The sequence below is a fragment of the Dama dama genome, chromosome 32 (genome assembly GCF_033118175.1).
Source record: "Dama dama isolate Ldn47 chromosome 32, ASM3311817v1, whole genome shotgun sequence".
Classification (NCBI taxonomy): Eukaryota; Metazoa; Chordata; class Mammalia; order Artiodactyla; family Cervidae; genus Dama; species Dama dama.
In genome coordinates, this window is record NC_083712.1 from 27,526,454 (window position 1) to 27,542,168 (window position 15,715).

The 15,715-nt window shown below is 39.8% G+C and overlaps 1 protein-coding gene across 5 annotated transcripts in view; it reads right to left on the minus strand.

The window, feature by feature from the left end:
- Positions 1-15,715, minus strand: part of TUSC3 (tumor suppressor candidate 3) — a 215,625-nt gene that overhangs the window by 121,934 nt on the left and 77,976 nt on the right. For all 5 annotated transcript variants that reach the window (XR_009691654.1, XR_009691655.1, XM_061134934.1 and 2 more), the window contains exon 2: positions 4,577-4,746. Coding sequence is in view for 3 of the 5 variants with exons in the window: in XM_061134934.1 (XP_060990917.1) it covers positions 4,577-4,746 (170 nt within the window). In the remaining 2 variants the exon portion in view is untranslated. The remainder of the gene's footprint in view (positions 1-4,576; positions 4,747-15,715) is intronic.

The following is a 15,715-nucleotide window of genomic DNA, read 5'->3' on the forward strand; positions in this document are numbered from 1 at the left end:
ACTGTCCCATGGCTTCTCTGACCCCCTATCCAACTTCTAACTCACATTTATACATTTCAAATATACTCTCGTTAGCACTGTCAGAATATTTGCCTAGTCCACTTCATAGAATAAAGCAAACAGCTTTGTCCCTACAGAGGATGCTCTTGCTCCTAAATTGCTGAGTACTGGGGAAGAAAATCATTTTATTCCAGAGATTCTTCACTAAAAATTTGAGTATTATAGTTTCATCAAGGATCCTTGTCAATGCCATATGGTCATTCCAATTAGTTAAGCCTCCTACTCTCATTTGTCCTCAATGAAATTAAATTTTTAAAAGCTACGAATCATTAAACTGCTTCTCACCTTCCCTTTCTCTATCCTAGCTGCACACTAGGATTACCTAGAGCATTTTTAAATGTCCTCCCCGCCAAAAAACAAATCAAAATATCTGGGTGTGGGAACCACATATCTACTCTCTATTTTTTATTTGCCTCTAAAGCTTCACCTGTTCTTTCTTCTCTAACAACTTCACCCTCTTTCTAACCTCTGAAATGACTTTTTCTAATAACTTCTATCTTTTTCTCTCATAAATCTAAAACTACTCTAAAATTTAAAAGTTTATTACAAAACAGGCTGTAATAAACAAGTAAATACAGGTTATTTTGAGCTAAACATCATTAAAAAATTGAGGGTCCATATTTAACAATTTAACAACATAATACATTAAGTCAACTATTATCTACAGGATATACCATTTACATTATGTTGTGGTTTATGTTATCAAATAACATACAATTATATGTAACTGTGAAATAAATACTTGGATAATAAAATCTTTCTAGATTGTTGTTATTTAGTCATTAAGTCATGTCCAACTCTTATGACCACACGGACTGTAGCCAGCCAGGCTCCTCTGTCCATGGAATTCTCCAGGCAAGAATACTGGAGTGGGTTGCCATTTCTTTCTCCAGGGGATCTTAGTGACCCAGGGATCGAACCCCGGTCTCCTGAATTGTAGGTAGATTCTTTCCCACTGAGTCAATTGGTAAGCCCTTTCTAGATCACAGTCACAAAAATATAATAATTAAATAGATCTCTTCATAATAATGAATACAGAAAATCAATATATTCAGTTTTTAGAAGCAAAGAAATGATTCCCCTAAATTATATATGGTATTGCAGGATGCCAGAGGATAGTCTGAATTTTTGTGGAATTTGAACTGTTATACCAAATGCCAATTAAGATGTATTTTTGCTTCACAAGGGCTATTCAGCATCCCGTAGATGAACATAAACATACCCTGTTCTTAAGTGCTGGCCCAATGCTGACAAATGTTAATGTCCACTTAAGTACTGGTCTTCAAATTGGTAGGCAGGGGACTCAGAATTATCTGAAATGCTGTTTTTCAAAATAGTTTGCTCATCATCTTTTTAACCTACCTTGACCTTTCTCAACATACACTCATTACTAGACTGTGATGAAATCTTTCATAAAAATTTCAGAACACTGAAATTCCCTTTCTGCAAGCTAGTCTGACAGAAACTGATTAGTTTTTTTCCACTGGCTCATGTTACTAATGATTTTGTTTTCCACTAAAGTTCAAAATGGTTTAGAAATCTAAATAAAGTCTACATATAAATACACAATGTGAACAGTCTGAATGTGGAGTCACCACATAAAAAGTGTTTGTTCTTGAAAAACATTCATCCAAGAAGAAACAGAAAAACTGAATTATCCTTAACAACTGAGGAAATGGAATATGTACTTTAAGAACTCCAGGTCAAGACAATTCTACTGGAGAATTTGATCAAACATTTAAAGAATTAACACAATTTCTAAAACTAATTTCCCAAATTACTTCTAGAAAATGAATGAGGGAACATTTCCCAATGTATTTTATGAAGTATTACCATGATACCAAAACTAGACAAAGACAGTATGAGTAATGAAAAATATAAACTAACATCTGACATGAACTTAAAATATAAAAGTCTTCAACAAAATATCAGCAAATTCAATTCAGCAATACTAAAAAAGAATATAACAATCAAGCGGGATATATTCCAAAATGCAAAGTTGATTTAACAGCTGAAAATCAACCAATGTAATCTACCATAGTGTTAGTCACTCAGTCGTGTACGACTCTTTGCAACCCCATGGAGTGTAGCCAGCCAGGCTCCTCTGTCCATGTAATTCTCCAAGCAAGAATACTGAAATGAGTAGCTATTGCCTTCTACAGGGCATCTTCCCAACCCAGGGATCAAATCCAGGTATCCTGCATTACAGGCAGATTTTTTACCATCTGAGCCACTAGGGAAGCCCATGTAATCTACCATATGAACAACCTAAAGAAGAAAAATCCTATCAATTAACTTCCCCAAATTAGGCAAAATTCAATACCCATTCATGACAAAAGCTCTCAAAAAACTAGTAAAGAACACTCTCAATTATAAAGAATACTAGTAAAAATCTAACAGCTAATAACATAACAAGTGATGAAAGACTGAATGCTTTCTCCCGGAGATCAGATGAAAATGTAAAACATAAAACTTTTAAAACTTTTCAAAAAACACATAAGAGGAAAAATAAATAAAATTGGTGATTGAGAGCTAGGCAAAGAGTTCAATTTGACAAGACAAGTAAGATCTGTAAAAGATAAACTGAAAAATTGGACTCACTAAATTGAAATCTGCAAAAGCTCTTGTTATGAGGATGAAAAGACAAGCCATAGACTAGGAGGAAATATTTAAGCACCTCTTGCCTGGAGAATCCCCATGGACAGAGGAGCCTGGAGGACTACAGCCCACGGGGTCACAAAGAGTCGGAGATGACTGAGCAACTAAGCGCAGCACAGAAGACACGAACAGACACTTTGGTAAAGAGGTGATACACAGATGACAAAAAAGTAAATGAGAAGATGTTCAGCACCATTACATCAGTGAGATGCAAAATAAAACCCCAAAATAAAACTACATACCCATGGAATGGCTAAAATAAAACAATGACAACACTGATGCTGGTAAGGATATGGAAAAACTAGGCCCTTCACACACTGCTGGTAAGAATGTAAAATGATACAGCCACGTTGGACAACATTTTGGCATGTAACTCACACGCAACTCAGCCATCACACACTCTGACAATTTATCTCAGAGAAATGAAAACTTCAGTGCACACAAACCTGTACAAGAGTGTTCATAATAGCTGTATTTCTAATAGCCAAAAACTGGAAACAACCCAGGATTCTTTCAGCAGATGGATGGTTAAACAAACTGCAGTACATCCACACCACAGGATATTGTTGTTGTTCAGTCAGTAAGTCGTGTCCGACTCCTGAGACCCCATGGACTGCAGCCCACCAGGCTCCTCTGTCCACAGGATTTCCCAGGCAAGAATACTTGAGTGGGTTTCCATTTGCTTCTCCAGGGGATCTCCCTAACCCAGGGATCAAGCCCATGTCTCCTGCACTGGCAGACAAATTCTTTACCACTGAGCCACCAGGGAAGTCCACCATAGGATATTACTCAGTAACAAAAACAATGAAGTAGTGATAAATGCAACAACTTAGATAGATTTTGAAGGAGTTAAAAGTAAAAAAACAAAAAGCCAAATCCAAAAGGTCATGTGTTGTATGATTCCATTTATATAACAGTCTTGAAATGATGAAATTATAGAAATGGAGAATAAATTCAGAAGGTGGGGAGATGGGGTGCATGTGGCAATAAAGGGCACCAGAAGGGAGACTTATTGTGAAGAACTGCTCTGCATCTTGACTGTATCAATACCAACATCCTGCTTGTGAAACTGTGCTATTGCTTCAAAAGATGTTAGCAGAGGTCACTGAGTAAAAGGTATATAGGATTTCTCTGTTATCGTGTCTTAGAACTGCATGTAAGACTACAATTATCTCAAAATTAAAAGATCTATGTAAAATAAGCACTGTTGTATTTATACTCCTCCAAAACTTTCTTTGGTATGTTCCCACTGAAAAATATTTCATTCATTTCAAATCGTTTACTTTTACATCACAGGAACAAAATTCTCAACACTAGAGGCACTAAAAGGTAAATGGACTTAAGTCCATTAAAATCTTTCTATTAAACAATTTAAGTAGAGTGTATTTAATCGGGCTACTTCACTGCCCCTGAGATATAAGTTGGTGACCTACAAGGCAATTTTCAAACCGAATTCCATAATATACGTAACTACACAGGACATAAAGCTAAAAATCTGTTTTATGATTACTTGTGGATTGGTCTACACAATATAAAAATATTAGCCTATCAAAATCACCTCCCAGAAAACACTAAGTTTGAGCTTACATTTAAATGCACTTAATTACAGCTGACTACAACACTGAACAAATGTTTAATTCTTTTTTTTTTTTTTAATGCCCTGTGCAGCATGTAGGATCTTAATTCTTCAACCAGGGATCAAACCCGTGGTGCCCCCTGCGTTGGAAGCAGGGAACGTTAACCACCAGACTGCCAGAGAAGCCCGAACCAATGCTTAATTCTATTATATGTGTTTATCTTAACTGTAATAAATACATAATAATATAATAATAGTTAATTTTTTAAATACATACATTACCTGCACACAGAACACTGGCGCTGGGGTTGAAGAGCAGTGAACATAACAATCATTGAATAGTTTCGAGGTGGTGCCTTTATAAATTTTCGGAATTTGTCACCATTCATTCGGAAGACTGAGCGCCTGGAACTCCATTCCATCAGCTGTTCTACTTTCTCGGCTAAAAGATTCTGCAGAAACACAAGGATTTAAATTTACACAGAGTTCAAATCCTTCGGTTTGTACTTTATATTAAAAAAATAAATTACATGAGGTTGTATTTTACCAAAAATTTATTTGCTTTGGTGAATACATACATTGTTCGCTGACCATGTATGCATAAAATATTTCATTTATTTTTCCTAATGACTATAAAAGTTTATTAAAAAGGCATCAAAATAAAACAGACTTTCACTTCCAGAAAAACAAAATAGATGTGCTTTTCCCTAGTGAGTGCTAAGTAGTTTCAGTCATGTCTGACTCTGTGCAACCCTACGGACTATAGCCTGCCAGTCTCCTCTGTCCGTGGGATTCTCCAAGCAGGGATACTGGAGTGGGTTCCCATTTCCTTCTCCAGGGGACCTTCCCGACCCAGAGAGCAGGCCTACACCTCTTACGGCTCCTGCACTGGCAGGTGGGTTCTCTACCACCAGTGCCACCTGGGACGCCAGGGTGCTTTTTCCTAATCCTCCACTACACAGCTAAAAACTCTGGTCACTGTATAAAAATACAACCCTAAGAAGGCTCTGAAAAGTAGAAAGAAGAGGAAGGATGGCAGGGGATCCCAAAATGAAGAGTGCCAAAGCAGTGAGTGCCCTGGGTTTTGTTTCAGCCTCATCCATCTCCCAAACTGGTAACTAGAGGCAACGGCAATCCAACACCACCAATGGACACAAACACACACAAAAAGCCCCAAGAGAAGCCTGCTCTCTTTACCCAAAGGACAACGAGGGACAACCCAGTAAGCCAAGAAGTAACTGCTCTAGTCTAGCCGAATACCACAGAAGAAACGCTGCCCTTACTCTGCCTCCCTCACTACGAAGGGTGGAATGAAGGGGATGCCTCAACCCAATTAGAATTAAATCCCCACTAAGCTTTAACATGCAGCAGTATGGAGGGAGCTCATGAAGATAAGCCTGAGAGAAAGACAATGTACAAAACAGCACTGCTGCATGATCTGTTAATATTTGTAGTAAGGTCAAAAAGGGGAAAACCCTACTGTGCCAGAAGTCACGACAGTGGCTGAGTGCAGCAGGCACTGCAATGGTGGGAGGCGAGGCAGTTCCATGAGCTGGGGAACCAGGAGGGTTCTCTTCCAGGATGTGGGTGGGAGTGAAGTAACTCTCTAGCTTCTGTATCAGTTCAGTTCAGTCGCTCAGTCGTGTCCCACTCTTTGCAACCCCATGAGCCACAGCACGCCAGGCATCCCTGTCCATCACCAACTCCCAGAGTTTACTCACTCATGTCCAGCGAGTCGGTGATGCCATTCAGCCATCTCATCTGTCGTCCCCTTCTCCTCCTGCCCCCAATCCCTCCCAGCATCAGGGTCTTTTCCAATGAGTCAACTCTTCTCACGAGGTGGCCAAAGTACTGGAGTTTCAGCTTCAGCATCAGTCCTTCCAATGAACACCCAGGACTGATCTCCTTTAGGATGGACTGGTTGGATCTCCTTGCAGTCCAAGGGACTCTCAAGAGTCTTCTCCAACACCACAGTTCAAAAGCATCAATTCTTCGGTGCTCAGCTTTCTTCACAGTCCAACTCTCACATCCATGCATGACTACTGGAAACACCAGAGCCTTTACTAGACGGACCTTTGTTGGCCAAGTAATGTCTCTGCTTTTTAATATGCTATCTAGGTTGGTCATAACTTTCCTTCCAAGGAGAAAGCGTCTTTTAATTTCATGGCTGCAATCACCATCTACAGTGATTTTGGAGCCCCAAAAAAATAAAGTCTTACACTGTTTCCCCATCTATTTCCCATGAAATGATGGGACTGGATGCCATGATCTTAGTTTTCTAAATGTTGAGCTTTAAGCCAACTTTTTCACTCTCCTCTTTCACTTTCATCAAGAGGCTTTTTAGTTCCTCTTCACTTTCTGCCATAAGGGTGGTGTCATCTGCATATCTGAGCTTATTGATATTTCTCCTGGCAATCTTGATTCCAGCTTGTGCTTCTTCCAACCCAGCATTTCTCATGATGTACTACTCTGCATATAAGTTAAATAAGCAGGGTGACAATATACAGCCTTGACCTACTCCTTTTCCTATTTGTAACCAGTCTGTTGTTCCAAGTCCAGTTCTAACTGTTGCTTCCTGACCTGCATATAGGTTTCTCAAGAGGCAGGTCAGGTGGTCTGGTATTCCCTTCTCTTTCAGAATTTTCCACAGTTTATTGTGATCCACACAGTCAAAGGCTTTGTATGGTATAGCCTCTGTATAGTATACTCTTAATATTTACATTGCCCATTTTACCTGAAAAAGTCTGAGAAGTAAAAAACTATGGGGCTGTATACCTACAAGAAATCTGTTAGCCTTGGAAAACCAAGAAAGCATGAATGGGCGGGGAAGAAAGACTTCAATTATGCCATTTGAGAAAGATTAAGGACTTAGAGATCAGTCCTGGGTATTCATTGGTAGGACTGATTTTGAAGCTGAAACTCCAATACTTTGGCCACCTGAAGTGAAGAGCTGACTCATTTGAAAAGACCCTGATGCTGGGAAAGATTGAGCGCAGGAGGAGAAGGGGACGACAGAGGATGAGATGGTGGGATGGCATCACCGACTCAATGGACATGGGTTTGAGTAAACTCCAGGAGTTGGTGATGGACAGGGAGGCCTGGTGTGCTGCGGTTCATGGGGTCGCAAAGAGTCGGACACAACTGAGCAACTGAACTGAACTGAAGGACTTAGGGAGAGATATAATTTTAATTGATGAGATGCATGATAACTATGGAACGTCCCATCATTGCAGTCAGTGACTGTAGCCACGAAATTAGAAGATGATTCCTTCCTGGAAGGAAAGCTATGACAAACCTAGACAGAGTATTAAAAAGCAAAGACATCACTATGCTGATAAAGGCCTGTTATAGTCAAGGCTACGGTCTTTCCAGTAGTCAGGCATGGATGTGAGAGTTGGACCACAAAGAAGGCTGAGCACCAAAGAATTGATGAGCACCAAAGAATTGATGCGCACCAAAGAATTGATGCTTTTCAACTACAGTGCTGGAGAGGACCCTTGAGAGTCCCTTGGACTGCAAGGAGAGCAAACCAGTCAATCCTACAAGAAATCAACTCCGAATTGGAAAGACTGATGCTGAGGATGAAGCTTCAGAACTTTGGCCACCTGATGTGAAGAGTCGACTCACTGGAAAAGACTGTGATCCTGGCAAAGACTGAAGGTAGCAGAAGAGGGTGACTCAGGATGAGATGGCTGGATGGTATCACCAATTCAATGGACATGAACTTGGGCAAACTCCGAGAAATGGAGAGGGACAGAGAGGCCTGGCGGGCTGCAGTCCACGGGGTTGCAAAGAGTCAGACATGACTTGGCAATTGACCACCAACAACAATGATAGCTAGAGGACTTCCCAGGTGGGTCAGCTGTAAAGGATCTGCCTGTCAATGCAGGAGATGTGGATTCAATATCTGGTCTGGGAAGATTCCCTGGAGTAGGAAATGGCAACCCACTCCAATATTCTTGCCTTGGAAATCCCATGGAGAGAGGAACCTGGTGGGCTACAGTCCATGGGGCTGCAAAGAAGTAGGCACAACTTAGTGACTCAACAACAACATGATTATCAAGAGTCACACCTGAGCCCACCAAGCCACAGTCCAAGAGTACTGTATGCAAAGAAAAAGGGCTATGTTCTGGTCCCTCAGAAGGAAAACTCGGACAAGATGCTTCTCCTCTCAGAACCCAGGGAGTCATCTGATAACATCTGACCTTCCAACAGATGAGCTTCCCAGGTGGTGCTAGTGGTAAAGAACCTGCCTGCCAATGCAGGAGACCCAAGAGACCCAGGTTTGATCCCTAGGTGGGGAAGATCCCCTGGAGGAGGACATGAAAATCCACTCCAGTATTCTTGCCTGGAGAGTCCCATGGACAGAGGAGCCTGGTGGGCTACAGTCCATGGGGTCACAAAGAAACAGACATGACTGAAGCGACTTAGCACGCACACAGCATTCCAGTAATTACCATGATGATTTATTGAGAGGTGATAGACAAAAAACCTTTGTAAATTATAAAGTACTATAAAACATAAGGTAATATTAGAAGTATTGTTTTTACTATTGTTAAATAATGAAGGGTGATCACTATTATCCTATATATAGTCTACAATTCCTCTCCTGTCAAATTTCCCACCTCTTCCGAAATACATGAAAACAACACACAAGTGAGAACCACAGTTTTAATTCTGGCTACTACAGGAGAACTTTATATATTCAGATTAAATATTAGGTGACAAAAAATGAGATTTTTTTTAAAATAAACTCTATCTTTCTCTAATTACTGTCTCAGAATACTAAGTGCTTCATATATGCTGAGCACCATACTGTGGACATCACATATGCTAACTTATTAAACTCACATAGCAATCACAGCAGCAGATAATAAACTTACTCCACAAAGGAGACACTGAAGTCTAAAGAACTGTAGCTCTCACCACTGCTCTACTCTGAAAGGTTTTACTTGCAACCAACTCTGAAAAATACACCAGTTACCTTAAACCAACAACCAACACCTCTAGTGAGTGCTCAGTTTTATTCATGACAAGGCTCAAATCCCCCATTATTAGAGGAAAAGGCAGTGCTGACCTATTACTGTTTGAGATGAAACACATCAGCATGGTAGGTGATAGCAAGTGATTAGTTTGGGTTTGTTTTTTTTTTAAGGAAACATTCCAATTTTTAAAAGATAAGTCAATAATTTCTGTACGTGGAGAAACAATTTTGATCATGTGAAGACATTCAACTACATTAACAAATTAAGTCTGGAAACAAAAAAAAGAAAGACTGTAAAACACAGAAGATATGCACCTTAAAAATCTGTAGTATTAACAAACGCAGCGAGCACTTATTGGGTGCTTACTATGGGATAGGCACTGTGCAAAATGCTTTCGTTAGGTAATAAACTCATCAATCCTCATAACAGTCCTATGGGGGTTATCCCTGTTGTTTCAAGTTTAGAGACAAGGAAACTGAGGCACTGAGACTTAAGTAACATCTACAAGATTACACAGCTAGAAAATGGGAGAACTGGGATTCCAAGTCTTATTCCAAAGTACATGCTCTAAACTTCTGTTAAGTATAGAAACAGCTCATGTAGCTCAATAATATATATTAAAAAAAGACCCAATCAAAAAATGGGTGGAAGACCTACACCGACATTTCTCCACAGAGGGCACACAGATGGCCGAGATGCATGACAAGACGCATGTCAGAACTCACTCGAGAAACGCGAAACTACACTGAGATATCGACTCACACCCGTTAGAACAGCCAGCATCAAAAAAAATCTACAAACAATAAATGCTGGAGAGGGCGTGGAGAAAAAGGAATCCTCCTACACTGTTGGTGGGAGTGTAAACCAGCGCAGTCAGTATGAACAGTACGTAAATTCCTTAAAAAAGTAACAGCAGAGCTACCACATGATCCAGCAATCCCACTTCTGGGCACATATCCAAAGAAAACCAAAATTCAGAAAGACACATGTAGGGACTTCCCTGGGGATCCAATGGTGAAGACTCCACCTTTCAGTGTTTGGGGGACACAGACTTCATTCCTGGTTAGGGACCTAAGATCCCACAGGCTTTGTCGTCAAAAAACCAAAACGTAAAAACAGAAGCAAAACAAATTCAGACACTCAAAAAATTTAAAAAAAAAAAAGATACATGTAAGCCCAATGTTCACTGCAGCACTGTTTATAATAGCCAACACATGGAAACAGTCTCAATGTCTGTGGACAGAGGAAAGGATAAAGAGGATGTGGTGTGTGTGCGCGCGTGTGTGTGTGTGCGCGCGCTTAGTCTCTCAGTTGTGTCTGACTCTTTGCAACCCCGCGGACTGTAGCCCACCAGGCTCCTCTGTCCATAGGAATTCTCCAGGCAAGAATACTGGAGTGGGTTTCCATGCCCTCTCCAAACCAGGGATTGAACCCAGGTCTCCCGCACTGCAGGCAGATTCTTCACTGACTGCGCCACCAGGGAAACCCAAGAATACTGGAGTGGGTGGCCTATGCCTTCTCCAGGGGAACTTCCCACCCCAGGAAAGCAAACTGGGGTCTCCTGCTCTGCAGGCGGATTCGTTACCAGCTGAGCTACCAAGTAAGCCCAATGTGATACATACATACAATAAACAGAATGAAATAATGCCATTTGCAGTGACATAGATGTCATACTGTGTAAATCAGACAAAGAAAGACAACTATCATATGATATCACTTGCATGTGGAATCTTAAGAAAAAAAAAAAAATGATACAAATGAACTCACAGAATAGAAACAGAGTCACAGGTATAGAGAACAAATTTATGCTGTACCACAGGGGAAAACAGGAGGATAAACTGCGAGACTAGGATTGACGTATAGGCACTACTGTATATGAGAGAGATTACTAATGAGACCTCCTGTGCAGGGCAGGGAACTCCACCCAATACTCTGTAATGACCTACATGGGAACATAACCGACAAGAGAGTGGGTATGTGGATGTGCATTAATATGGCTGACTCACTCTGCTGTCCAGCAGAAACTACCACAACACTGTAAATCAGCCACACTTCAAAAACAACTTTTAAAAAACCTTTACACACACGGCAGAATCTTAAAGGTTTTAGAGATTACAGAAAAGTCCGTGCAACCAGAATCCTAATATTGAAAAAGCACACACTGAATTCAAAATAAAATTGCTAAGTAGGAGAGTCTACGAAATGAAGAGGGGATAACACTACTACCCAAAGAAAGAGAGGCCTCGTCACATCTTCATCTAGTAAACTTTGCACAGAAAAAGAAACGGTTTAGAAAGGTAGGCTTTTGGGGCATCATGGTTGACTGAAACTTTCAAGAACATGTGTTATAAAGAAGGCTAAGCTAATTCCCAGAGGAAAATGTTGCAAGGTGACAGAGCAGAAATATTCAGTAAGGAAAAGAAAACTGATTAATGTGAATTCAAGCTTTTAAAATCTGAGAAAGATCACAGAAATTAATCTACCGTTTCATTTCTCTATGACAGGACTATGACCTTACTGAAGGAGAAGGTTACGTACATCTGTTCCTTTGAAGCATTCCCCTTTTTAGGGACACTTGGACTCTCTTTGTTAGTTCCTTTTCTTCATGATATAGTTTCTCTTATCCAGGACTACTCTGAAGACTTCACCACCTTCTCTGATTGTGTGTCCCTTTGGGTCTCTGATGCTCATGAATCTTAACTCCATATTTTCACTGGAGGATGAAAACTAAAGCAAAATCAGGCCCAAGGGAATTCTGTGTGATGAAGGGAGAATAAAAACATCCCTAACATGGACAATAGCGCAACGTTTCAAAATCGAGAGGGCACCATATGTTCATTTTAAAAACAGAGAAAGAATTTGATGGCTCAAGTTTAAATGATGATTCTACGTTTACATGCAATGTGACTTGACCAAATTGTTTCTCTGAATCTCAGTTTCTTCATCTATAAAATAATCTCACAATGATATCGATAAAATTATGAGTTACTGTATGGAAAACTCCTAGGACAGCATCCTGCAAAGTACTGGCACTCAAATTTTGTCCCCTTCTCCTCGGGTTAATTTCTATCAGCAACATTGATTAGGTTGCTGAAGGAATACCTACCATGGGAATTTTTTTTTATCTTATTACTATCTTCAAGAGGCACATTGGTAAAGAATCCACCTGTCAATGTAGCAGATGCAAGAGACATGGGTTTGATCAGGGTAAGATCCCCTGAAGAGGAAATGGCAACCCACTCCAGGATTCTTGCCTGGAAATTCCAGGGACAGAGGAGCCTGGCAGGCTGCAGTCCACGGGGTCGCAAAGTCACGACTGAGCGTGTACAGCACAGCACAGTTACCAAAAGTTTTCTGAGTACTTACGACATAACAGACATCGTGCGAAAGCTTATAAACATGCACTGCGGATTACCAATCACATGACAACACTATGCTCAATTTACAGAGAACGAAAAAGTACGACAGATTCTCCTCTCAAGGCTTTATGGCAAATAAGCTCTAGCATTAAAAAATATACTTTTTTGATATACTCAGGTTGTGGCTTGGCTGTTAAATAAATGGCTCAGTGCCAAGTCAGGAAAGGAAGGCATGAAAGATCTTATTTCCATGAGCACTAAGTGATTGGTAGTGGCTAATTTAAAGTCAGTACAATGCAAACTTTTGAAATCCAGACTGATTCTATCAGTAAAGAGTGTGTGACCAGTTGGGTTTTGTCTGCTGCTGGCAAAAGCTGGGAAGTAGACATAGGTGCCATACACCTACCATTTCCAAACGGAGAAAGATTCCTAAAACTTAAGACTCTTCAAGGAAAAAACCCTGTCCTTACCTGTTACCCTGTAAGAAGCATGGGCTGGCAGGTCCCACATCCTAACAAAGTTAAGACACTCAGTCATTCTAACAATAGGTGCCCAACTCTCTATTTTCACTTAATGTTTTTATGAAAACTGAATTTCATGCCAATTCACTATCAATAAACAAACTGGCATAATTTATATATGCCAGTCCCCAACATATGACATTATTTAACTTTTCCTCAATTCACCTTTTTTTTTAAACCAATTCATCTTTCATTAAACACCGTTCAATGAAATTTTTCGTTCCAAAGTGAAGCTCAAGCAGGAAAAATAAAATCTCAGTAATTTAATACTATTACACCCACACTTTTTTTTTTTTTTTAGCATTTTGTCCCTAGGTAAATTTTAATGATGACCAGATGCACCAAACTAAAGATATGTATGTGGTCTCATGTCTTAAAAAAAGATACATCTTCCAGAAAGATGGCTGTTCACGTGTCTCTGCCCCAGTCACCTACACAGTATTTCCATCCACGTGGCATTCACTTAGGCACCCACTGTCTTCCAAGTAGCCACGATATAACCTGCTTACAACAATTCACAGGACATAAATTTGGAATGAGAATAAGAAGTACATGTTGAAGGTATCTCTTGGTGACACAAAGAAACCATCACCTCTCTGTCCTTCTATGTTTTTTCTTTTTTTAGAATATGAGATATTTACATATTTCCTCTTTTCTAACAAGAAAAGAGAGTTTCCCTTTTCACAACGTGACTATCCAAAAGGTTCAATCAAAGCCAAATGATAAAGCAAACAGAAGCAGCCAGATGCATATTTTAGCATTTGGGAGAAAATCAGTTTCAACTCCTACACTTAATTGATCCCCAAACTCTTTTATTCAATTTTCTTAATATTACAACATTCCTCTCAGATTTGAATAAAATATAAGCAGCAATGGATGTTCCCAGAAGCCAAACTTTAACACTTTATACCACCCCATGTACATTACATCTAGTCACTAAAGATCACCAACAGTCTTAAGGGCCCTCAGAAGACCACAATGAGGTAAACAATCAAGAGAACAGACAGTTTTTATCAAAAATAGAAAAAGGACACAGTACACATGCCATAAAAAGTGCAAAGATTCAAAAGAGGAGTTACTTAAGAACTTGGCAATCATGTTATCTCTGCAGGAAATATAATCTACACACTGTAGGAAACCCTCAACCATCATTACTTCAAAAGGTGAAAAAGTAAGAGATTTAAAATTACATTAAGTAAATCATACTGAGAGAGTCAATTCCTAGGCAGGTTGACAAGTCCAGGGTCCCCGAGGAGGAGAAAGGGGTCTGGGGCCATCAAGGAGGAGATAAGGGTTTGGAATTCTCAAGGAGGAGGAAAGGACAAACTCTCTTTTTTCTCCTACATTCCTTAGTCTTAGTCTCAGAAATTTTTTTTCTTTAAGCCTGCAACTGATGATTACACAACAAACAACTGTTTAAACTCTGTAGTAAGGATTATATAACAACAATGTATCCTGCTTGAGGACAGTTTCTCCTTCCTAAAAACCTTCTGACTAATCCTGTTATCTTAGAACATATATTATGGGGGTGGGCTTCCCCTGTAGCTCAGTCAGTAAAGAGTGTGACTGCAATACAGGAGACCTGGGTTGGATCCCTGGGTTGGAAAGATGCCCTGGAGAAGGAAACGGCAACCCTCTCCAGGATTCTTGCCTGGAGAGTCCCATGGACAGAGGAGCCTGGCAGGCTATAGTCTATAGGGTTGCTAAAGTCGAACATGACTGAGCAACTAAACTTTCTATTTTTAAGTTCTAATCCTGTTACCTTAAAATGTAAATTGTGGGAGTGGGTCTGGTAAAATTTTTACACCTTTGAGACATCTTTTTGATTTACTGTAATAACTAATTTATAAAGTTTATAACTCCATTGCGAACACTAGCGAGGGAGGCACTTTCTGTCCCCCTTCTGATGTCTGTGTCAGAGCTTTCTCTGACCCTTTTCATACCTTTAGTAAAACTTTGCTACACCAAAGCTCTTGAGTGATCAAGCCTGGTCCCTGGTCCCGAAGCTAAATCATCTTCTTCAAAGATCAAGTATCCAACACGATTTACTATCATAAGCTATCAATACTGAGAGTTCTCTTATGTATTTGATATCAAATGCTTTAGAATTAAAGAAAGAAATACTGGAGAACCCCAGAACAATTGCATCTCAGCATAGAGCCTAAAGAGAACCTGGGTAAACACAGAAAAGGGAATTGGCTACCTATGGCCAATACCACAGCAGCTACAAGCTTATATAAGGGAGAGAGTCATGTTACATAAGTTGTTATGTCCGACGTGTCAAAAATAATATCTAATTAAATTCAGATCTGAATGAGAAATGGAGAAATAAATTTATTTAGGAAAACATTTTTTTAAGTGTTCCTGCCTTTTTATATTTCAGAACGGAGAAAACTTTAAACAATGGTTCAAGTGAATTAACAGTTAAGTAAACTTTTCTTAGAGAATCAGTAAAAATATTTCCAGTAACAGTCTTTTAAGCAATGCCTTTAACCTGAACTCTTCCCAGAAAACCTGCCTGGGAAAAGATCCATTATTCCATGGTTCTGTATCACT